This window comes from Bos mutus, chromosome 12 (genome assembly GCF_027580195.1).
Source record: "Bos mutus isolate GX-2022 chromosome 12, NWIPB_WYAK_1.1, whole genome shotgun sequence".
Lineage (NCBI taxonomy): Eukaryota > Metazoa > Chordata > Mammalia > Artiodactyla > Bovidae > Bos > Bos mutus.
The window spans coordinates 33,183,434-33,208,516 of NC_091628.1; the positions used below are offsets into that span (position 1 = coordinate 33,183,434).

Here is a 25,083-nt window from a genome sequence, read left to right on the forward strand (position 1 = left end):
TTGTAGCCTAAGAGGCAGCACCTCAGATAGCTCTGGAGACCATTCCAAAGAGGTAGTAGGGAAAGGTCAATATATAGGATTTTGGTGAAGGGCAGGGGGAAGAGTTCAATACCATTAAGCATTCCTAGATATGGGAAGATGCAATGATAGGGAATACTTTTCTGGACCATAACTAGAAGACAGGTGTCCAGAGAACTTTAACTATGAAGACCTAGTCCAGTAATAGCACATTGAGTGGCTTATCAGTGAAAACCTTCTTCAGAACTGGAAACGAGCCTCCCCAGCAACACAGGACAAAATGGCCATGAAATGCCCCTGAAAGTATGGTTGGATTTATGACCACAAGGGGGCCGTGTCAACTACAAATTGGCAGTTGCCAAGACTGTTGCCGATGACTGTACAACAAGGGCATTCGCCATCTGCCTCTGCGGAGACCAAACCCTGCACTGTTGCAGCTGTTGACCTTCAACACCTCCTGAGGGAGTTCAGGGTGGAGTAAGGCACTCTGTGCTCCAGGCACTCTGGTCAGTTCAGTTCAGTTCAGTCGCTCAGTAATGTCCAACTCTTTGCAACCCCATGAATCGCAGCACGCCAGGCCTCCCTGTCCATCACCAACTCCTGGAGTTCACTCAGACACACGTCCATCAAGTCAGTGATGCCATCCAGACATCTCATCCTCTGTCGTCCCCTTCTCCTCCTGCCCCCAATCCCTCCTAGCATCAGAGTCTTTTCCAATGAGTCAACTCTTCGCATGAGGTGGCCAAAGTACTGGAGTTTCAGCTTTAGCATCATTCCTTCCAAAGAAATCCCAGGGCTGATCTCCTTCAGAATGGACTGGTTGGATCTCCTTGCAGTCCAAGGGACTCTCAAGAGTCTTCTCCAACACCACAGTTCAAAAGCACCAATACTTCAGCGCTCAGCCTTCTTCACAGTTCAACTCTCACATCCATACATGACCACTGGAAAAACCATAGCCTTGACTAGATGAACCTTTGTTGGCAAAGTAATGTCTCTGCTTTTCAATATGCTATCTAGGTTGGTAATAACTTTCCTTCCAAGGAGTAAGCGTCTTTTAATTTCATGGCTGCAGTCACCATCTGTAGTGATTTTGGAGCCCAGAAAAATAAAGTCTGACACTGTTTCCACTGTTTCCCCATCTATTTCCCATGAAGTGATGGAACCAGATGCCATGATCTTAGTTTTCTGAATGTTGAGCTTTAAGCCAACTTTTTCACTCTCCTTTCTCTTTCATCAAGAGGCTTTTTAGTTCCTCTTCACTTTCTGCCATAAGGGTGGTGTCATCTGCATATTTGAGGTTATTGATATTTCTCCCAGCAATCTTGATTCTAGTTTGTGCTTCTTCCAGCCCAGTGTTTCTCATTATGTCCTCTGCATAGAAGTTAAATAAGCAGGGTGACAATATACAGCCTTGACGAACTCCTTTTCCTATTTGGAACCAGTCTGTTGTTCCATGTCCAGTTCTAACTGTTGCTTCCTGACCTGCATACAGGTTTTTCAAAAGGCAGTTCAGGTGGTCTGGTATTCCCATCTCTTTCAGAATTTTCCACAGTTTATTGTGATGCACACAGTCAAAGGCTTTGGCATAGTCAATAAAGCAGAAATAGATGTTTTTCTGGAACTCTCTTGCTTTTTCTATGAGCCAGCGGATGTTGGCAATTTGATCCCTAGTTCCTCTGCCTTTTCTAAAACCAGCTTGAACATCTGGAAGTTCACGGTTCATGTATTGCTGAAGCCTGGCTTGGAGAATTTTGAGCATTACTTTACTAGCGTGTGAGATGAGTGCAATTGTGCGGTAGTTTGAGCATTCTTTTGCCTTTCTTTGGGATTGGAATGAAAACTGACCTTTTCCAGTCCTGTGGCCACTACTGAGTTTTCCAAATGTGCTGGCATATTGAGTGCAGCACTTTCACAGCATCATCTTTCAGGATTTGGAATAGCTCCACTGGAATTCCATCACCTCCACTAGCTTTGTTCGTAGTGATGCTTTCTAAGGCCCACTTGACTTCACATTCCAGGACGTCTGGCTCTAGGTGAGTGATCATACCATCATGATTATCTTGGTCATGAAGATCTTTTTTGTACAGTTCAGACAGGTCTTTAGATTGATGTTTTAGGAACAGATTTTATGATCTCAATCCTTGCATCTCCTCATATCTAGAAAAGCAATAAATCCCTTCATGGTGACATCAGATCCTTGTGACTAGCAGAAAACTTTTTGTAAAAAGAATGCTTAATGGTATTGAACTCACCCTTTCACTAAAATCCTATATATTGACCTTCCCCTACTACCTCTTTGGAGCAGTCTCCAGAGCTATCTGAGGTGCTTTCTCCTGGGCTGCAGTTCTCATTTTGCCCCAAATAAAACTTAACTCACAACTCTCAAGTTGTACATCTTTTTAGTTGACAGCCGGGAGAAATATCAATAACTTCAGATATGTAAATGACACCACCCCTTATGGCAGAAAGCAAAGAAGAACTAAAGAGCCTCTTGATGAAAGCAAAGAGGAGAGTGAAAAAATTGGCTTAAAACTCAGCATTCAGAAAACCAAGATCATGGCATCTTGTCCCCTCACTTCATGGCAGATAGATGGGGAAACAATGGAAATAGTGAGAGACTTTATTTTGGGGGGCTCCAAAATCACTGCAGATGGTGACTATAGCCATGAAATTAAAAGACGCTTGCTCCTTGGAAGAAAAGTTATGATCAACCTAGACAGCATATTAAAAAGCAGATTACTTTGCCGACAAAGGTCCATCTGGTCAAAGCTATGGTTTTTCCAGTAGTCATATATGGATGTGAGAGTTGGACAATAAAGAAAGCTGAATGCCGAAGAATTGATGCTTTTGAACTGTGGTGTTGGAGAAGACTCTTGAGAGTCCTTTGGACAACAAGGAGATCCAGCCAGTCCATCCTAAAGGGAATCATTCCTGAATATTTACTGGAAGGACTGATGCTGAAGCTGAAATTCCAATTCTTTGGCCACCTGATGCAAAGAACTGACTCATTGGAAAAGACTCTGATGATGGGAAAGACTGAAGGCTGGAGGAGAAGGGGACAACAGAGGATGAGATGGTTGGATGGCATCACTGACTTGATGAACATGGGTTTGAGTAGGCTCCGGGAGTTGGTGATGGACAGGGAAGCCTGGCATTTGGCAGTCTGTGGGGTTGCAAAGAGTTGGACACGACTGAGCAACGGAACTGAACTGACATTACTGATTATAACAATTGGTGTGTTCAATTTAACTGTCTTGAAATTGTGTTACTTGCTCAGTTGTGTGGACTCTTTGAGACCCCATAAACTGCAGTCTGCGAGACTGTGCATGGAATTTCCCATTCAAGAATAACTGTCTTATGGACAACTTTTAACCAGAAGATGGTGCTCGAGAGCCAAGATAGGAAATCTTGGCATGTTATGGCTTTCATTCTCTGGAGTCATACTCTTCAGACTAGCCCTTGAGCCCAAAGTTCAGCAGCCAGATACATGTGAAGTTAGCCAAGCTAACTTCAGGAATGGGTCCTCCAACGATGTTTTTTAACAAGCATACGATTGAGAGTTAACAATTTGTTGACAATAAGGAAACGGATAAATCAATCACCAGCATGAGAAAATGAGACTTGGGTCTGTTTTAACAAGCAGTGTACAATTGGTGATGTTGGTGCTACGGTCTACATGTCTGTATGGTAGATCACCCCAGATCCGAAGGGGCGGGGTAAATCTATTCTGTGACTCATTGTTTTGGCCATAAGACAGATTGCTGACCACGGTAAAAGCGGTACAGAGCAGTGTTGTATGCCATTCTTATTCATGCAACTCTTTCTCCAAGTTTAAAGTTATTTGCAAGTAAAAAGTAAAAACAAAAAGCAAGTTTCCTAGTTTACAGAGTCAGTCAGACATGACATGATTTTATCATTTGGATAACAGTAGCGCTGACACTGCCCTTAGCTTACTTCGTAGGAAAAGGACACTCAAATACGGGAGTTGGCGGAAACCTACAGCCAACTGTGAAATGATACGTCATGAGCATTAATCAAGGGAGTTTGAAGATTTGATACGTGTCAGTGATCTGAATCTCAAGTGCTCACAGTCCGAGGAATCATAGAGTCTCCAGTGACCAGAGACGTGGCAGTGTGTCTGAATTGTTCCAGAGAGGCACGGGGAAAGGTGAGGAGCTAGGTTTTGGCTTTCTTTATTTGTCTTTTAACAAGAACCTTCCAGCTTAGAGAGCTTGCTCACTCTTCATCCATGACTCAGCCAGGATAATCCCTGCCTGTGCTAGAACATCTCCTCCAGGCCGGGAGGTTGAGATCTATTCCAAGTAAAGTAAAGTAAACCAGCTTCGATCTTCAGCTTTACCTGCAGGACGACCAGAACAGGACCCACCATGATGAAGAAAACAGCAGCAAGGGCTGTGCTGGGAGGCAGTTCCTCATATTTTTATTACTTGGAGTCTGTCTTAATCTTTCTCTTCCTATCAGGCAACATATGGATTATATTTTCTCAAAAATCAGACTGAGTTTGGCAGCCCCGTGCAGATTCTGGAAATGTATGAATGAGTTCAGAAGGAAGTGGGCTTTTCTTTTTTTGCTTATTTGCTTGTGTTTTTTTGTTTTGTTTCTGAGCACTTAGTGTTCATTTTCTACCAAGAGGATATCGGATATGCAAGTACGTCTGAAATAGAGCTGTGGACGTTGGGAGTTCTCCTCTCCTGTGGCTTCAGCACTCAGTATCAGGACCACTGTGTTCAGTTGGCAGGGCTTCTCCACGTGGAGTGAGAGATACGGGTTTTACTGCACTCTATAAATACGCCACTTATTGGCTCCAACACATTTATGTTCCCCTTCACTCAGTGCTCACTTAAACTGTCCAGTTTGCTTGACCTGATCTATAAATGTAAATTGCCTACATCTGAAACCTACTCTGGTTGCCTTCTGAATGCACAGGAACTAGAGTCGCATTACTTCTGCACAAAGACAGAGACCAGGTCTGAAGACAGCCCTCAAGCAGGGGGTCACCTTCTTAGTGTCTCTTCCCCCCACCCTCAAAAGTGTTAAATATGCATATTATTCCAAAACTTTAATTAAACTATTACAGGGATGGGATACCAGGTACATGTATGGAGGCAACATTTTGTTTCAAAATGTTTTCTTTGATGAAGGATGTCAGGAAGCTTGACTGATGTCAGAGGAACAAAGATGAACCGCGTTTGTTTTCTTTATTATGAGCCTGACACTACACATTGCTTAGTAAGAGTCAAGAAATACTGGAGGAATCTGAAGAGTTTAACTAGTCTTGGCCCTCTCTATGGCACAGCTGTTCTAAGACATCCTTCTCTCTTCTGAGGCTGGAGTTTGCGTGCTCAGTCACTTCAGTCATGTCTGACTCTTTGCAACCCCATGGACTGTAGCCTGCCAGGCTCCTCCATCCATGGAGTTTTCCCAGCAAGAATACTAAAGCGGGCAGCCATTTCATCCTCCAGGGGATCTTCCCAACCCAGGGATGGAAACTGCATCTCCAGGATTGTAGGCAGATTCTTTCCGCTCAGCCATCGGGGAAGCACAAGCTCTTAAGGAAGGTGGGGGCTAGGCAATTTCACCCCCTATTTTCATCCTCCGTGTTCCTGCTTCTGCATCTACACTGGTTAGACAGAGTGCTGTAAGTATCACTCTCCGTGATTTGATTCCACTTGCTCTAGTCTGCTTTCTCTGTCCTGGAGACTAAAGCCCACATCGTTAAAGGGTGTTCTGAAGCAAATCCATAATCTTTTTTCCCTCAGTCACAGTAGCTCATCACCTGAAGCCTTTCTATACGTTCCAGCTTTCCACTTTTTAAATATTTTCTTCTGGACTTATCTCTAAAGTCAATCAACCTACTTCCAGAAATAGAATTAAAAATATGTACACCTTATAAAATCAAACTGCTGTGCACCAAAAAGGTGATCGAAATTAAAAATGCCAGTGGTCTGTCGTCTTCTAAGACATCTCATTTGTGTCACCTTAGTAACTGGTTCATTGACCATAAAGACTGCGAAAGGAATGCTAATGATACTTGTGTTAAAAATTAATTGGATGACATTCTGTGTAGGCTGGAAATTCCTTTTTAACTTCTTTGGAAATTTTAGAGAAGTGGACGAAGAAACGTTTTTAAAATGCTTTCTTAGTAAACTTATTAGGAGAGACACTGTAATGATAATCAAAGAATTCAGCACAATGCCCAGCACATACCAGATGTTCAATAGTCAGTGGTCCTTATTAGCTGACGGAGCTTCAGTCTTTGAGCTATTCAAGCATATGTTCTAATGTAAAAACATTAAAGAAAAAGAAACCAACCCTTTCTTCTAATTAGGTAATGAAGGCTAGCCAGTTGGAAACTGTCCAGAGAACAGTTACATTATCTGAGAACTTACAATATCAAGCAAGCAGCGCCCTGAATGCTGCAAAGCTGCAGAATGGTCTGAAATACTTGAGTCTGAAGTATAATTGGGCCGCTAACTTAGATTCATGGGACACAGACTCATCAAACCTTTCTCCGCTCATCTGAATACCACACAGTACAGAACATTCTTCCTATATTCTTTTAGTGAAGACATTTTGAGGAAACACAAATGTGGGGTGTTATCCAAGGTCTTTTAAACAAATGTGAAGTTTAATTCAGTTGCTTCCTGAGAGGCTGACTTCTTGCAAAAGCCAAGGAAAATCTCATACTAATCCAAAAGGTACCCAAAAAAATGTCGACACCGTAACACGGAGGAGGGCTCAGTTTGGAAAAGTTAAAGTGTTTGGACAGGGGTAATTACGAGGGCTGTGAGGCTGCATTGTAAATTCCATCATCCCGTTTCTGCTCAAATAAGCAGCACAATGGTTCTTTTATCTTTTTATGTTTTTACCAGGAGACTAGTAAGGCAGCTTTGATGAAGGAAATTCCCATTTATGTCAAATCTAAACACCCAGGATGAATGAGATTTTTTCCCCTATGACCCGGGCATATAAAAACAATGATCTTAAGAGTGAGAAATCCCAAGGAACCAATGGTCTCAATGTGACCTCTGAATTATTAAGTTAAAAATATGAAATTTGAATTCTGTGTAAAATGACATCCTTTCATACAACACAGCATTAGACATAACTCCAGGTTGTCTTGCTCTGCAGGGGCCAGCCCTGCCCCACCTGGAAAGTCCTCTCCATTGGGGGAATCCTTGGGTGACTGAGCTTCTCAGACTCACCTTTGTGGTACCCACTGAAGCTGGCAGCCTGCTGGGCCAGCCCTGGGTCTCAGTGGTACCCGGAGCCCCAGTGGCCAGGCTTCTGCTTGGGGAAGGCCTGGTGATGTCCCACCCCCCACAACACTGCCAACGATGGAAGCTTCTGGCGCTGGTTCTGTGGATGTCAAACTTTCCCATTTCACCTGGTGACAGCCAGGAAACAGCTTGTTTCTTTTCTCAGCTTCCTTCATTGCAAAGCCACTCTCACCTTCAGCCTCAAAAGGATTCTGTTAGGTGGGGCCCTGGGAGGCTCCAAGCAGGAGTTTCCTCCCTCTGAGCCTGCCTTCCAAGGCTTTCATCCCCAGCGTCCTCTGTCCTCTTAGAGTCACATTGAGGGGTTAGGGCTTCAGCCTGTGCATTTGGCGGCGGTGTGAGTGGGGGGAGGGTCATAATTGAAGTCCATAATGGAGAACTTGCAGCATTCATTGTAGAGGGTAGGAATTACACCAGAAGTGTCTGACCTTGTCTGGCTTCCTTGGTTTACCATCGTCTTTTCAAAGTTCATCCGTCCTGTAGCAGGTGTCAATACTTCATTCCTTTTTATGACCAAATAATATCCCAGTTGTATGAATTGACCACCTTTTGTTTATCTGATCATCAGTGGCTGGACACTGAGTTGTTTCTACTTTTTGACAGTGATAAATACTGTTATGTGTACAATTTTTTATGGACACAAGTTTCCAGCTCTTTTGGGTCTGGGCACCTAGGAGTGGAATTGCGGGGTCGTAGAGCAATTCTGTAACTTGAGGAACCGTCAAGTTGCTCCGCACAGTGGTTCGTATTCCTAGTTAGCAAAGTGCAAGGATTCCAGTTTCTCTGCAACACTTGTTATTTTCTGTTTATTATTTTCTTTAGTATTACTACTATTGCCATCCTAGTAGGTGCGAAGTATTATTGTGATAATGATTGGTCTTCCTCTTGACAGTAAAGAATCTGCCTGCAATGCGGGCAGCTGTTTCGACCCCTGGGTTAGGAAGATGTTGAACGTCTTTTCATGCGTTTGTCAGTCTGTCTTCTTTGGAGAAATGTCTATTCAAATTCTCTGCTTGTTTCCTGATTGGATTGTTTTTGAGTTGTATATACACTCTGGATACTAGACTCTTCTCATATACTTTGTAAAAACTTGCCGCAGGCTTTTTGATGTTGTGTTGATTTTATTTATGCCACCCTTTTAGATACTCTGGCATTACTGGGAGTCCTGGCTGGTGTTTAACTCCATATCTTCAAAAAGAAAATATACCACTAGTAAGCATAAAAATCAACATAAAAATGGTTCATTAAACTGTGGAGTTAGGGGTGAGGATGGGGCAGGAAGAGAAGTATGCTAAATGTTTAAAGTGAATAGTAGATGAGAAGGAAAAGAATTTTAAATAAGGAAATTACTTTCCTGAAAGTCAGTGTATTAATTACAGGGAAAAAACAGGAGGATGAAAGATGAAAACTTTTAAAACAACAGGAATTTCTTTTCAGAGTTTTATGACCATTTTTATTTTCAGATGAGGTTAGGTAACCACAAGACAAAATTAAAAGAAAGGTAAATTAGCATATTTGTTTGGGTTTGTGGTCTCATTCGTTAACACAAACACTTTAACTTGAAAGAAATTCTGGTAAACCAAATGTGAGTTTTCAATACTACTCCCATTTATAAAAGAGGAGGGAAAGAAGTGAATGAACCCAGGGAAAGACGTTCTTCCTAAACAGACTGCTGACTGGTGTGCAGATGGTAGCAACCTTCTGCTCTTCCTGAAATTTATAGAAAATCACTGTAGATCTTGCAATTTTTAGAACTGCCAGACAAAAGGATGAAATATGACTACCCTCATATGAGTTGCATCAAGTCCAGTTAGCAAAGTTATAAGTAAGCATTTCTATAGTTCTATGACTTTGTACTTGTACTCTTGAAGATATGTCAGAAGTTTGTTTTTAAATAATTGCATTTTATTCATATATATCTGTATATAGGCACAGACTGAAAGATAAAACAAACTGAAAATCTGCAGTTAGTGTCTATAGAACTCAACTTTTTAAAAGGGGGAAGGGCACACCTTCATCGGTGTTTAAATCTACTCTGGCAGACTGCCTGACATTTAGTTTTGATTATAATAAATTATTATTACCACTACCTACATGTTTTGATAACTAATTACAGCTGCTCAGAAGAGACTAGTAAAATAGTTTAAGGCTGTCTGTTAAGGATGGTAAGGGAATATTTTATGGAAGGAGTCCGACCACCTTACTATGTTCAGGTAGCACCTCTCACAGAGATGCCCAGTAAGTACCTGACAACTTATTTTATAAAACTTCAGTACAACATACTGGATACACAAATAAAAAGTAAAATCAAGTCAGAGGGAGGAACAAAGTGATATAAAGTCTCCATGAGCATCGAAGACAGTCAACCACCGCATTGAGTAACCACAGGAGAGGCCATTCCTTCACTCTTAGGGAATATACAAACACTGCAGTGGGAAAAAAAAGGATGAATTTGCTCAAAGCTTTGCACTTCCAAGTCTGCTGGTTGTGGGCTAAATTGTGAACTGTTTGGGAAAAACTTCTTGTGTTTAGGCTCAGGTATTACCAGGTCATAAATCAATTTCCATATGAAAATGAGCAACAGTGCTTTCTTCATTAGTAAACTCTGACAAATGGTGGGTGTTTTGGAGAAGTGGATAAATGTATAGTGGAAGGAAGCTATGACACAGGTGCTGTCTGAAGAAATGGACAGTTCCCTTGCATTTTTCCCCCCAAGACAAAAAGCAAGGCAAAGTATTAAGCCTTTGAACACCACCCAAGTTATTTTACGGTGCCATAGGAGAACAATGCCGCCTAACCATCTGGTGATTGGTGTAGACGCTGAAGTTCATTCCAGGCTTTCTGCAGTGGAGCCTGGTGACCAGCAGCAGGGTTGGCAGGCTTTGGAGCCCAGGAAACTGTCACTTCCTGTTTGTAAGGACTGCGCGGGCTATCCTCACCGGTTAAGTGGGGCAAGTCATTATGTCTTCTTTGTGGGGTTGCTGTGAGGATTACTCAGGTAAAACTCAGCCCTGTGTCCAGCATAGAGGAAGCACTCAATAAACATTTGCTCATAGTATCTTCTAAGAAAAAGACCCAACCTTAACACCTCGGTCTTCGCTCCGCTTCATCTGGACTAATGCCATTGCTCTGATGATTCTTCTGACCCTCCCACCCACCTCCCCGCCCCCAGGTTATGTGCTTAAACTGACTCTGGACATCACCACTCAGCTTTATAATACCGTCTTTGCTTAGTCAGTTCTTTGTGTCTCTGTCCAATTTCCATTGACTTTCAGCTCTGTTTGGAGGAAATGGCCAGGATGTCTGGCTTTTTGGAGAACCCCCAGTACCCAACCCAGAGCACAGTACACCGTGACTACTTAGCATGTAGTTGTGGAACAAATAATTTGATATTATAATTTTGTTAATTTGCTTGACTTAGAAAACTTCCTGGCTGGTGCATTTAAATGCACAATTTTCTGAAGCTAAAAATACACCCCTCCCCACAGTGCAATGAAGTAAAGTGCAGTGTTTGGAGAGAGGTTTACTGAAGAGTAAGATGTTTGTTTCCACAGCGTAGGGTAGGTTTTTCCCTTTGATTCTGTGTGGTGGGTGGCAGCGTAGCCACCCTACTTGAGTTGGACAGGTGACCCAGCCGACACAAGTGCTGGGCGGTGCTGAACAGCAGTGTCTTTGCTGTGAATCAAACTGCCTTGTGTTCCACGGTCATGGACTTGGAAGGAACCTCTGCAGGTCGTGTGTGTATGCTAAGTTGTTCAGTTGTCTTTGACTCTTTGTGACTCCATGGACTGTAGCCCATCAGGTTCCTCTGTCCCTGGGATTCTCCAGGCAAGAATACTGGAGTGACTTGCCATGCCCTCCTCCAAGGGATCTTCCCAATCCAGGGATTGAACCCGTGTCTTTTATGTCTCCTGCATTGGCAGGCAGGTTCCTTACCCCTAGTGCTTCCTGGAAAACCCCTGCAGGTCCTGTGCTCCACTTTACAGATCAGGAAACTAAGCCCAGCACAGTGCAGGGTTCTTCTTCTGGTCAGATGAGGTCTAGATTTCAGGTTGCAGACTAGCAGACCTTGTTGGCTGGGTCACCAGATCCTTTAAAAATAATCGTGGCGTCTTTAATAGCATCAGCACCTGTTGCTGCGGCTTCCGCAGGTCAGCAACTATCAATTTCTCCTCCTCAAAGCCGCGCTGCGGGTCTGTCGGGAGCCTTGTTTGCTTCCTCCCACAGCTGTCTACACCGCCGGGGCCAAATGGGGGGCCCTTTCTGCCTGGATCCAATAAATCGCTCAGCCCAAATTTAGAAAGATAAGAAGCGACACAAATCATCCGGAAGGAGGCCCCATTCAGGCATTCTCCGTCCCACCTAGGAGAGCCCCGAGCCCACCGCGAGGCCCCCAGTCCGTGCGTGGCTGGCCGAAGCCTGGACAGCAGGGGCCTGGAACTAAGTGGGGCAGTAATTCTGAGCGACAACTTCAGTGTCTGCCAAGTGGAGCGCAGTTATCATCCTTCTTTGGGAAGTTTTGAGAATCAAACCGAACTGCGATTGCCTAAGACCTGCAGAAACACGTTTAGTTTGTCCTTATTGCCAAGACTGCTGTTACTGTGTCAGCTCCGGCCCGGGTCTCCCGCCCGCCTTCCAGCCGGCAGCCCACCGCCGGCGACTGCCGGAGTCCGAAGGTGAAGGGCCGGCGGCCGGGGAGGCCGGAGCAGGGGGCGGTGGTCCAGCGCGCATGCGCGTCCGCGGCGCCCGCCCCTCTTAAGAGCGCAGCTCTGCCGCCGGGCCCCAGAGTCGGAGCCGCGCGCGTCCGCGCGGGGTCCCTACTCTCGGCTTCGTCCGCAGCCCCGGGGGGCCAAGACTTCCGTGGGAGGCGCCCGGCTGTGCGCGCCCCCTACCCACCTCTCCCCGCCCCCGCGAGGGCGCACCGCCCGGGGAGAAGGAGCGCCGGACAGAGCTGGCCGCGGCCGGAGAGCAGAGGAGGAGAGCGGGGCGAGCCGCCCGCCTGGATCCGCGCCCAGCAGCAGCCGCTGCCACCGCCAGCCCGGCCGGCTCCCGGGACCGCGGCGGGGCGCTCCGGGCCCTCATCTACGTCCCGGACGCCGGCGAGCATCTGGAGGACCGACCGTCCGGCAGCGGAGCGGATCGTGGGGGCTGCGGCCGGGTGGTGGGGAGGTGCGCTACCCGGGCGGCGCGGCCGGAGCCATGCGGACCGAGCTCGGAGCACAGAAGGCTGGGCGCGGCCGACCGCTGCACTTGCTGCCCGGAGCCCTGCGCCCGCTGCCCGGCTTCCTGGGCTCTTCTCACAGCCCGCGCGGGGCATAAAGGCGAAGAGACGCACTCGGGACCCCGGGGCTTAAACTCTGCGGAGCGCCCTGGCTCCGGGGACGCCCACTGGTGGTCCGGCTAGATTGATCGCCCCCTCGGGGATGCACGGGCAGGGTCCCGTCGCAGTTGAAGCCTCCGGGGGCTACGCGACGGCAGCCCCGGGGACCCTCTGATTCGTAACTCGGAGAGCTAGGTAGGCGAGTGTCCACGAGTCCAAGGCTGCCTCTGCTCGGACCGCGCCGCCGGCCGAGGGAGGGCATGGCTTAGGTCCTGGACGTCGCGGCGGGGGCGGTGACCCGCGGACCGGACACTCGGCGAAGAGGACCCGGCCTCGGCACCGCGGGGACCAGGGCGCCGGAGTCGGTTCTGCGCCCTCGGAAGACGCGCCGCCCGCGCCCAGGGTGGTGCCATGTGGGCCGGCCGCCACCCGGACGCCGCTTCGCTCCTGCGGCTGCTGCTGGCTGCGCTGCTGGCGGCCGGGGCGCTGGCCAGCGGCGAGTACTGCCACGGCTGGCTGGACGCGCAGGGCGTCTGGCGCATCGGCTTCCAGTGCCCCGAGCGCTTCGACGGCGGCGATGCTACCATCTGCTGCGGCAGCTGCGCGCTGCGCTACTGCTGCTCCAGCGCCGACGCGCGCCTGGACCAGGGCGGCTGCGACAACGATCGCCAGCAGGGCGCCGGCGAGCCCGGCCGCGCGGACAAAGACGGCCCCGACGGCTCGGCAGGTAGGCGGGCTGGGCCGAGCAGGGCGAGCCGGAAGGGGCGGAAGGGGCGGAAGGGGCGCTGGCTCGCCGGCTTTCCCCGCGAGCCTGGAGAGGGGGAGGGAGTTATGAGCCTACGATTGCGGGCCTGGGGTCTGGACTGGGGCGGGGGTTGGTGGGCGGGGGACGGTGTCTGCACTCTGGCCCGGCCTTTAATGTGTGCGGAACCGGACACCGGTTCACTGCCCTGGGCCTCAGTTGCCCCATCAGTCAGCTAGAGAGTCCCGAAACAAACAAGATCATAACATGCAAGTCAGGGTTGGCCACAGACGCCCCACGTTCTTCCTCCCCGGGGGTCTCTGTGCCCCTCCCCGTGTCTCCTGTCTCCATGAGTGTAAGTCCCGGGAAAGGGTCCTGTCCTGGGGGTGGCACTCGAGGGCTCCCCAGAGGGAAGACAGCTCCGGGGCCTTCCCCGGGGTGATGGTGACGCGGCGCCCCCAGAGCCCGGGAGAGTCTAGCTCTCTCTAAGACACGACTCTCCCTGCCGTGTCTCCTTACCTAGCAAGTGCGACATCAGAGCGCTGCCAGGCTTGCTCTTTATGGCTTTGATTTTTTTTTATTATAGTTTTTCAAATTGCCCAAGTTAGAGTTGGAAAAATATACGCCTGAAAGCATTTGATAGGTTCCACTTCCTCTGCTTGTTACCAGCCTCCAAGACCCCTTCCTACCTCGAAGACATACCCAGGATGTGTCCGGGGAGGGAGGAAATGGTCCGATGGAAGTGGAAGGGCACTGGTAGCCCAGAGCGGCATCTGTTTCTTTGGCAGGTATTGAGAAGGAGAGGACTTTGCACCCTGGGCGCCCTGGGTTCCAGCTGCCTGAGTCCCGCTCTGCTGGTCCCTCTTCCCAGAACTGGCTGGGCTTGTGAGAGGCAGCTCCTCTCGGTGTCCTTCGGTCGCACATTTCTGTTGGCCACCCTTCCTGATCTCTGCCTTGACTCAAAAGAGGAGAAGGCAGGGTGACTCCAGTCGAGGAGCTGTCCTGGAAGGCAAGCCCAGTGCAGCTGGGTGTGTGGCCACAGAGCAGACCTGGAGCTGGAGGGAGGAGCCAAGGGCACCCGGCTCCCAGGGCCTGCCGAGTTGGCTGTAGATGGCCTGCCAGACGCCACGGTGACTGCGGACTAGTCGGTGGGCAGCCGGCTTCTCACGATCCTGTTGTGTGAGCGGATGCCTTCTGAGTTACACTTTTGGATCTGTTTTCCTAAAAACCCTGCGCTTCTGCAGTCCAGAAGGATAGCATGTCTAATCAAGCAGTCTCCAGGGCTTCTAGGAGCACTGCCTTCTCTGCCCTGCATAGTTATTTAGGCTTCTGATTAAAATCCTGGAAAGAGAACAGTTATTTCTCCCCAAAACTCATTATGTGGACTTAGACTGCTTTCAGTTAGTTACAGTATAACGTTTGGGGTACTTTTTCTTAACTGTTAATTCCTTTACTTCTCAATAACATATAAGGCTGGTATCTTAATTTAGAAAATGTTATCTTCCATCATCAGCCTTTGGTTACATGCTTAATAAAGTATGTTTTACTGACAAGCCATCTTTTCTCTGTGGCTCTGTCTGGTTCTGTGTCCTAGAAACACCAACTCCAGAAATATCAGTGCTGTCAGAGGAGTGTGGTTAGAACAGCTGCTGCCCTAGCGGAGTTAGGATAAGAGGGTGTTTTGAGTCTCTGCCCTCGGGTGCTGGGGAGCTGCGCATCTTCCTGGACCGTGTACTGGCCGAGACCAGTGGGACCAGTCCTTGTCCTCGTGTCTTATCAGATAGTCAGGGAGATGGGAAGGAACACCTCAAAAGACATGGGCTCTTGGTCATGTAGGGTGGGGTCCATAGACCCTTCCCTCTTGGTTCTCAGTCCCCATCAAGCCCGTGTGTCCAGCTTCTGAAACCCCATAGTGCTAGGCCCACGGCACCCCCCAAGATCTTTGTAAGTAGAATGATTCTAAAAATGGAGCTCACTACTGATTTTAGGAAAGTGTTTATTTTTATTTTGACAGTTTTATTTTCTGGAATAAATCTTACTGGCTAGGTACGATGCCCACTGCTGTATGTTCTATGGCTTTCCCTGTGGTTCTCCACACAGAATTCAGTGTCCTAAGCCAGGCCTGTGACTCCTCCTCCACCACCTGGTCCTGCCTAGGCCCTTCTCAGCGCCCCTGGAGATACTTGTCCTCCTGGGTACCTTGTTTCATGCTGACGCATTGTCTGGACAGCTCCCCTGCTCCCTCCCCACCGCGCCCCCCCCCCACCCCCCCCCCCACCCCCCCGTGCAGGCCCACCTCCCAGTTACCAGCCTTCAGCTTGGCAAGTGTGTATGGGAGGGCTTTTTTCCCTTAAAACCCTTCTTTGACCTTTGTGCCTTACAAACTCTTTTTGGAAATGGTTGTGACTAGGATGTGACCTAGATTTTTTATCTATTTGCCTGTGAAACAAGAACCTGCGAAAAAATGGTCAAAGAATTTTGCAAGGAATGCGAATAACTTTCTGGGGAAAAGAGAAAACTTTGAAATACTATCGACTCATTTCTGTGCAGACCGCACAAACTTTAGGGCGGACTGAAATGTGGGCAGTGCAGTTACAGTAGGAATTTTAGAATAAACTCAATCTGCAAAACTCGTATTTTTGCTAAATTGGATATCTGCCTTAAAGAGTGTTGCGATTGGGGAGTCTAGCTGTCAGCGTTAACAGCTTTGCTTTGGGAACCCACCCCACCGAGTCTGCAGGCAGGTCCTATTCCTCACCCCCTTTTCCTAAGCCCCGGATAAAGGACGGTGCTTCCTGTGCTGTGCGCTGCCGACAAGCGCACACACCAGCCCGGCCGCAGTTCTGAGATTCTGGGTACTGGTACAGTGCATTTATTCACCTCTGCTGCCCATCACCGATTTTTACTGCTTCCTTCCAGGAAGTCATCATGGTATATCTTTCTTCTTTTCTTCAGTCCCCATCTACGTGCCCTTCCTCATCGTCGGGTCAGTGTTTGTCGCCTTCATCGTCTTGGGGTCCCTCGTGGCTGCCTGCTGCTGCAGATGCCTCCGGCCCAAGCAGGAGCCACAGCTGAGCCGGGCCCCGGGAGGGCCCCGCCTGGTGGAGACCATCCCCATGATCCCGAGTGCCAGCACCTCTCGGGGCTCCTCCTCCCGCCAGTCCAGCACGGCCGCCAGCTCCAGCTCCAGCGCCAACTCGGGGGCCCGGGCACCCCCGACCAGGTCCCAGACCAACTGTTGCCTGCCCGAGGGCACCATGAACAATGTGTACGTGAACATGCCCACGAACTTCTCTGTGCTCAATTGCCAGCAGGCCACCCAGATCGTGCCCCATCAGGGGCAGTACCTCCATCCCCCCTTCGTGGGGTACACCGTGCAGCCAGACTCGGTGCCCCTGACCCCGGTGCCCCCGTTCCTGGATGGGCTGCAGACGGGCTACAGGCAGCTCCAGGCTCCTTTCCCTCACACTAACAGTGAACAGAAGATGTACCCAGCGGTGACCGTGTAACTCAGAGGGTGGCTGGGGGCCTGGACCTGACAGGGGTGAGCGGGCGCTGTGGGCTTGGGAAGGATCCCAGCCTGGAAGTCTGTGCCTGTCGGTGTTGCTTATGGCACAGTTCTGTTGGATGGCTTCATTTGCCCCCAAGCTGTATGAAAACATCTTTCTCCGAATTAGCATGTCTAGATTTGTTTATCCTGGTTTATGATTGATTCACGATGGGAAAGAGCAGTCTCTGGAGATATGGCTCCTTGACACCTGTAAGCCTTTAAGTGCCCTTGAGGTATGGCTGTCAAAAGAATTTTGTAAACAGATGAAGTGTTTTTATTATTTTGTTATTATTACTTCTTTTTTTTTTTTTTTGTACAAGATCAGAATTGCTGTTCTCTCCCCATTACCTGGGGTGGTTTCTAATAAGCATCTAAGGTTTTAGGGGAGATGCAAAGAACAACAGTTCTTATAAAAGGAAGCCAAACTGGACTCAAACGTTAGTCCTTGATCTCAGTATTTCCCAGGCACATCTTAATTTGTTGTAAAAAGATATATATATTATCTATTTTTGTGCTTTTTTGGGGGTCTGTTTTGTGCTTTTTTACCTTGTGTAGAGATCTTATTACAAAGTGATTTTCTACGTTAAAAAAAAGACTGAAAGAAATTGTATAGTTCTTAACTGATGGCATTTCAGAACTCTGGGATTATTTTAATCTTGAAGTAGTGGATGGTGTAGTAATAAAACCATTCATCCCCTTCTTGATTGTATCTTTTAAATTTCTGGCTTTACCTTGATATCTGAGAAGAAGTAAGTGTTTTTGTGTTGAAATCATAAACTGTATCACCTGCTACTTCTCCAGGTTACTTTTTAATTTTGTCGTGTGGTATGGCTTGGCTTTCATTCTGTTTGGTGTTGAGATCTCCATGTCCATATGGTGCTGAGTGCAGGTAATTACTGTTCTTATAAATGTTATAACATCAGCCCTTCTGCCTAGATCTGAGAGAGCATTTTCTTATTTTCCCTACAAAAACTCACATGCTTTATAAAGATACTTAGTATCGTTTCTCAGCCATAATCCCAGGCTTGGGATGAAATTTAAACCACAAATACGATGTACTGTGCAAATCCTAGGCTTATTATACTGTCGTTATCAAAACGTCTTATTTTTCAAGCAAGAGGGAATGTTAAGTTGAGAAGAGCTTTTCAGAGTAGATATTGTCTTTCTTCCCCACAGTTAGTTCTTGTTTTCCTCTCTCTTAGACCTCAGCAAGCACTGTATTCATTACCAGCGTTGTGAATTATGAGTCTCAAGTGAATTTATTTGTGTATTGTTCACTTATAAGAAATAAGTCAAAATGTATGCCAGTAAATTCCCAAATGCTAGCAAAACCAAGATTTGTAATTAAATGGTCATAATGGTCTTTTACATATTTATATCTGTATCTGTGCTTATCTGTCATCAATCATCTGTCTACCTGTTTGATTGCTTATATACATCTCTACCTGTTATCTCATGACTGAATAATGTAAAACCATTGTTGGCAATTGGTGTCAACAAGATACTCCATCAAACCTCTTAATAACCAAAGGCAGGGGAAAATCATTTTACTTATTAATAAATATTTTATGGGATGAATTCTTAGGGGAGTTGTTTTTTTTTAAATTTTCATTCTACTTGGTAATTTTTCAGATGGTCTATTAAACCTGTTAATAGAGTAAAATTGCTAAAAATCATAAATACTGCTTTCTAGAACCAAGAGCCTGCCTTTAAAGGTGATTAATATCTGGGAAAGTGATGGTGTGTTCTGAGTCAGTGGGTATCATTTTACATGTGTCTTGGGAAATGTTGACAGCCCAAAACAAACAGTTCTTCTGGAGTCATTATACTATCAGGCTAGTGTGTGTTCTGTACATTGTCTTTGACGGAGGATTCTAGCTTATCTGAGGAAGTCAAATTCCTAGGAATTTGGAGGTGAAAGGAGCCTCAGAGATCGCCCAGACGAAAGATTGGCAAACTTTTTTTTTTTTTTCTGTAAAAAGCCAAATTGTAAATATTTTAGCCTTTGCCTGTTGTCTCTCAAACTATTCGGCTCTGCTGTTATAGCACAAAAGTAGCCATAGAAGGCACATAAATGAGCGCATCTGGGTTCCAATAAAACCTGATAGATGGACACTGAAATTTGAATTTTATGTAATTTTCACATGTTACAAAATACTCTACTTTTGATTTGATTTTTTTCCCAGCCATTTCAAAATGTAAAAGCTATCATTAGCCCTGCTACCTGCTAAGTCACTTCAGTCGTATCCAACTCTGTGCCACCCCATGGGCTATACAAATCCAGTGTGCCAGATTTGGCCATTAGGCTGTGGTTTCCCAATCCCTTGTGGCTCAGCTGGTGAAGAATCTGCCTGCAGTGCAGGAGACCTGGGTTCAATCCCTGGGTTGGGAAGATCCCCTGGAGAAGGGAAAGGCTGCCCACTCCAGTATTCTGGTCTGGAGAATTCCATGGACTATATAGTCCATGGGGTCACAAAGAGTTGGGACACAACTGAGCAACTTTCACTTTCCCAACCCCTAATCTAGTCCATGGGCTTCCCAGGTGGCTCAGTGGTAAAGAATCCACCTGCCAGGGCAGGAGATGAGGGTTCAATCCTTGGGTTGGGAAGATCTCTGAAGAAGGAAATGGCAACTCACTCCACTCGTCTTACCTGGAGAATCACCATGGACAGAGGAGCCTGGGGGGTTGCAAAGAGTCGAACACAACTGAGTGGCTCACATACATAGTCCAGTCCATCGTTACTTGGTGCTGGGTCCCCGTGCAGTGTTCTCAGCAGCCTTTTCTAAACACACAGAGATGGAGGGTGCCTGCTTCTCTATACGGGACTATCTGACTTTGTCTTCTTTTCAATATCGTGACTCAAGCAAAAGTGCACTTTAATGAAGGAAATGAGTTTTTCACTTAGTGAATGCTACTTGGTCTTTCAAAAAAATACAACATCCCTAGAAGCAACTTCAGATCTCTTCAGTTTTGGTCAAAGCTGGAGAAATGTAGCTGACAAAGTAGCCATAAAAACATTCAAACACCTGGTTTTTGGTATACCTTCCTTATTGCCAGGAAATCAGAACCGGTGAAGTGTAACGTGTACCCTACAGAAACATTGTAAACGGTTGGAAAAAGAAAAAGCACATACAGACAGGAAATAGTCTACTGCAGCACATTCTCTGTGTGGAAAGCTTCAGCGTCGGCTGGTTCATGATGGTTCGGGGCATTTGGGGTTCCCGTTTGTAAGAAAGTCAGATCCTTTGACAGCAGGGAAGAAATTAACTAGGTCTTGGCATCCACTTGAGAACCTGGAAACTCCCCGTCTCCTATCTGCTGCTGGGAAAGTTAAATTTTAACGAGAATATCAACAGCCAAAGTGGCGAGAAGACCATTGAGACAAATGTGTTTTTCCAGTGTGTTTACTCTGTGATGCTCACCTTCAAGCCAGCCTTCCGCTTCTGATCAAGTCCTTAGACTCCTGACTAAGGACATATTTCATTTATTAAATTTACCTTGAGCTCATTTTTTCAAGATTGAACTGTCATGGTCCATGAATTCTGTGACTTTTTGTGTATCTTCTTTGTGTTTTGTTACAAACTAGGATTTAAGTTTCCTCTGAAAACATCTCCTGAGGAATGCACGAAGGTGAGACTGGGGTTGGCGAGGCAAGTGGGGCAGAAGCTCTGGGCACGTGAGAGAAAAGTTGTTGTTTAGTCACTAAGTTGCGTCTGACTTTTTTGTGACCCCATGGACTGTACCCTCTAGGCTCCTCTGCCCATGGGATTCTCCAAGCAAAAATACTGGAGTGGATTTCCATGCCCTCCTCCAGGGGTTCTTCCCATCCCAGGGTTCGAACTCCATGTCTCCTGCATTAGCAGGATTCTTTACCACTAATCATCTGGAGAAAAGTTTAAATAGAGCTACAAGTGGGGCTCAGAAAGTTTGGAATACCGCTTTCTCTCAAGTGGCTCCTGCCCAATAACAGCGATCACCCTTCGTCCCTTTTTCTCTCGAGATTCTGGCAGTGTTTCCCTGCAAATTCACAGCGGTCTTTTGCTTACATAACATCTTCCCACCACACACGTGCCCAGCTATTCATTGAAGTGGTTTAAATTAATGCACAGATGCTTGCTTTTAGTTGCTTAAACTTCCTGAGTGTGTAAAAGGAATAACGTTTATTTATAATCGACTTTAACACTGTGACTTCCCAGGAACTTGGCCTGGTCCTCCTCTAGTCTGTCAAAGTGAAGCATTAGAATGAGTCATGGGTGTTTGACTCCGTCTACTCCTAGCCTGTTCTTGAGGGAGTGGTGTGCTGGTGGGATCTGGGGAGAGGGGTTAGGCGGGCTCAGAAATGAGACTGACCCTGTCGGTCATCAGGAGGGAAGGGCAGTGTCTCGGGCACCTGATGGACTTGATGGGTTGCTGCCCAGTGAGTCAGGTATCGGCAGCTATGGCTGAGTGGACTTGCTGGGAGTTTTTTGTTTTTATTCTATTTAATTTTTTTGTCAGTTTTTTAACTTTTTATTTTATATTGGAGTATAACTGATTAATAATGTGGTAGTTTCAGCTGTACAGCAAAGTGAGTCAGTTATATTCATATATCTGTTCTTTTTCAGACTGATGCTGAAGCTGAAACTCCAATACTTCGGCCACCTGATGAGAAGAACTGACTCATTTGAAAAGACCCTGATGCTGGGGAAGATTGAAGGCGGGAGGAGAAGGGGATGAGAGAGGATGAGATGGTTGGATGGCATCACTGACTCAATGGACATGAGTTTGAGTCAACTCCAGGAGTTGGTGATGGACAGGGAGGCCTGGCATGCTGCAGTCCATGGGGTCGCAAAGAGTCAGACATGCCTGAGTGACTGAACTGAATTGATTCTTTTTCAAATTCTTTTCCCATTTAGGTTGTTACATGATATTGAGCAGAGTTCCCTGTGTTATTCAGTAGGTCCTGTTGGTTCTTTTAAATGTAGTCGTGCGTACATGTCCATCTCAAACTCCCTAACTATCCCTTCCTCCTGCTTCCCTCCGGTAACCGTAAATTCGTTCTCTAAGTCTATACACTGCCCTGAAGGTGAAGGTGCCTGATCTCATCTGATCTTGGAAGCTAAGCAGGGTCTGTCCTGGTTAGTGCTTGGATGACATTTTTAACATGATCACTTCCCTATTTTGTTTATTTCCTTCGTGTCTTGAACAGGAACAAAATCACAGTGTCTGAGGACGCTGTGGAGGAATCCCCAGACCCAGAGTGGGTGGCCGCAGGAACTTAAAAAACCCAGAGGGAGGCCCAGGAGCATGACAGTGGGTTGGAAGCTGGCCACCGGGGAGATCACGTGTCTTGCGCTCATACAGGGCTTCCCAGGTGGCTCAGTGGTAAAGAATCCACCCGCCAATGCAAGAAACACAAGAGACCCCTGGGTCAGAAAGATCCCCTAGAGGAGGAAATGGCAACCCACTCCAGTATTCTTGCCTGGAGAATCCCATGGACAGAGGAGCCTGGAGGGTACAGTCCACGGGGTTGCAAAGAGTTGGACACAACTGAGCGAGCACATGCCCGTGTGCTTGTAGAGCCCTCGCATTTTTTGAGGAGCAGCCTATATATTGCAAGGAAGAATGAATGATGCATATGAGTGAGAACCTCACTCCCTGTCATCAACCTTGATCCTCCTTTTCCTCCCCTTCTTAGATAGTAGAGCAAGGAGGACAACTCCGTCCTTCTGCCCTCTCTCTCTTTTTTAAGAACCAGAGATGAACTATTTTCACTGGCCCATTCATTCCAAAATACTTATATAGAAGATTTCTTGGACTTCTGAGAATTTTTTCTTAATTGAAAACATGAATGTTACTGTGATTTAAGTGCCTTTCAAGTGAGCAAGTGAAAGATGATGAAGAGAAATGATTAACCCCTTTCCTGAAAATCATGGCACTACTTGGGCACACGTGTGTCCTGCAGATTTGTCACTGAAAGATGAAATGATAAAGCCCTGGAAAACCAGTCCCTCCTGTCTAGACTGTTTGGTATTTTTGAATATTAACTATAACCCACAGTACTTTGAGATAAAATGTAGGGGGTTGGCTGTAATGGTCATTTTACTTTTCACAGTTAAATGTTCAGAATGCCGTCAACACTTACACTCAGAAGTGAAGGACATAGTATATTTCTCCATCTATTAGTGTCCTCTTTGATTTCTTTCACCAGTGTTTTATAGTTTTCTATATATAGGTCTTTAGTTTCTTTAGGTAGATATATTCCTAAGTATTTGCCGATTATACAGAGTGAAGTAAGCCAGGAAGAAAAACACCAATACAGTATACTAACGCATATATATGGAATTTAGAAAGATGGTAACGTTAACCCTGTATGCAAGACAGCAAAAGAGACACAAATGTATAGAACAGTCTTTTGCACTCTGTGGGAGAGGGAAGGGGGAGATAATTTGGGAGAATGGCATTGAAACATGTATAATATCATATAAGAAATGAATTGCCAGTCCAGGTTCAATGCAGGATACTAGAAGCTTGGGGCTGGTGCACTGGGATGACCCAGAGGGATGGTATGGGGAGGGAGGTGGGAGGGGGGTTCAGGATGGGGAACACGTGTACACCCATGGCGGATTCATGTTGATGTATGGCAAAACCAATACAATATTGTAAAGTAATTAGCCTCTAATTAAAGTAAATAAATTTAAACTTTAAAAAAAGTGAAGGACGTAGATTCAAATCAAGAACAAGAAATTTAGAATTAATGTCAAAATTTTTTGATGAGAGATGATAAAAAAGGGGTAAAAATAATGGCAGCTTTAAGATCAGTTTTAAACATAAAACTGGGATCTTAATTTCACACATCTTGAAATGCAGGCCTTTCCATTTAGAAAAACCATAGTTTACACGAGACATGATTTACTCAGTAGACATAACAGCTCTAGAAGACTGATTGCCATCTGTATCATGTATATAAAATTGCCACGTGTGTGTGCACATAAGTGTCCAGAATGCACAGAGGGAAAATTGGAACCGGAATGACTTATTATATGAAGCTGTCTCATCCATGACTCTGCCCGGGGTCCTTGACTGTTATTTTGAAACTGGAATTTGTTTGCCAGGCTCAGCTTTCCCTGTTTTGACAGAGTTGGTTCTGTCCACCCACGCTGGAAGTAGATGGGTCCAGGTTTGAACCCATTTCTGCCACGTGGTGGCTCAGACGGTAAAGTGTCTGTCTGCAATGCAGGAGACACAGGTTCGATACCTGGGTTGGGAAGACCCCCTGGAGAAGGAAGTGGCAGCCCACTCCAGTATTCTTGCCTGGAAAATCCCATGGATGGCGGAGCCTGGTAGGCTACTGTCCATGGGGTCGCAAAGAGTCGGACACAACTGAGCGACTTCACTTCACTTCACTTCACTGCCGCTTGCTGTGTGGCCTTGGAGGAGGGTTGCTAGTCTTTGAACCTTGGTGTGAATTCTGTAAAAGGGGATTAACACCCACCTCCTACGGTTGGCATGGGGATGGAGGACCTGGCATCATATAATTCTGGTGGCATCCAGTAGGTTTCTGTGATACACGTAGAACTTAACTTCTTTTTAGGTGTTTTTAACCTGCTCAATATAAAGAAATATATACTTCATTTGATAAAGTACATCACATAAGTATATATATGCATCTTTATAAGAGAACCAGCTTAGGATATTTCCCTTATTTTTGTTTCAACAACTAACGAGTTTTACCTAGGTTAGTCTACATTTCTTGTATTTTGGGGTTGCCTGGAGAAGGCAATGGCACCCCACTCCAGTACTCTTGCCTGGAAAATCCCACGGACAGAGGAGCCTGGTGGGCTGCAGTCAATGGTGTCGCTAAGAGTCGGACGCGACTGAGCAACTTCACTTTCACTTTTCACTTTCATGCATTGGAGAAGGAAATGGCAACCCACTCCAGTTTTCTTGCCCGGAGAATCCCAGGGACGGGGGAGCCTGGTGGGCTGCCATCAATGGGGTCGCACAGAGTCGGACTGAAGTGACTTAACAGCAGCAGCAGCAACAGCAGTGTACTTGTATGGGCTTCCATGGTGGCTTAGATGGTAAAGAATCCAACTGCAATGCAGGAGACCTGGGTTCGATCTCTGGGTCGGGAAGATCCCCTGGAGGAGGGCATGGCAACCCACTCCAGTA

The 25,083-nt window shown here is 46.5% G+C and overlaps 2 protein-coding genes across 2 annotated transcripts in view; both read left to right on the forward strand.

The window, feature by feature from the left end:
- The window catches only part of LOC102277904 (phospholipid-transporting ATPase IB), a 124,906-nt gene extending 112,236 nt beyond the window's left edge, over window positions 1–12,670 (forward strand). The window contains exons 41-42 of the mRNA XM_070380822.1: window positions 11,683–11,768; window positions 11,888–12,670. Coding sequence (XP_070236923.1) covers window positions 11,683–11,768; window positions 11,888–12,670 — 869 coding nt within the window. The remainder of the gene's footprint in view (window positions 1–11,682; window positions 11,769–11,887) is intronic.
- Window positions 12,671–13,047: 377 nt separating this feature from the next.
- Window positions 13,048–19,041, forward strand: SHISA2 (shisa family member 2). The gene is made up of 2 exons (XM_070380502.1): window positions 13,048–13,363; window positions 16,334–19,041. The coding sequence occupies exons 1-2, from the start codon at window positions 13,048–13,050 to the stop codon at window positions 16,885–16,887; spliced, it is 870 nt and encodes a 289-aa protein (XP_070236603.1). The 3' UTR covers window positions 16,888–19,041.
- The last annotated feature ends 6,042 nt before the right edge of the window (window positions 19,042–25,083 follow it).

Bases quoted from the DNA above. Each gene is read 5' to 3' on its own strand.
- SHISA2 (XM_070380502.1), top strand. From the start codon at position 13,048: ATGTGGGCCGGCCGCCACCCGGACGCCGCTTCGCTCCTGCGGCTGCTG. The intron at 13,364-16,333 runs GTAGGCGGGCTG...TCTTTTCTTCAG, and splicing joins CGGCCCCGACGGCTCGGCAG to TCCCCATCTACGTGCCCTTC.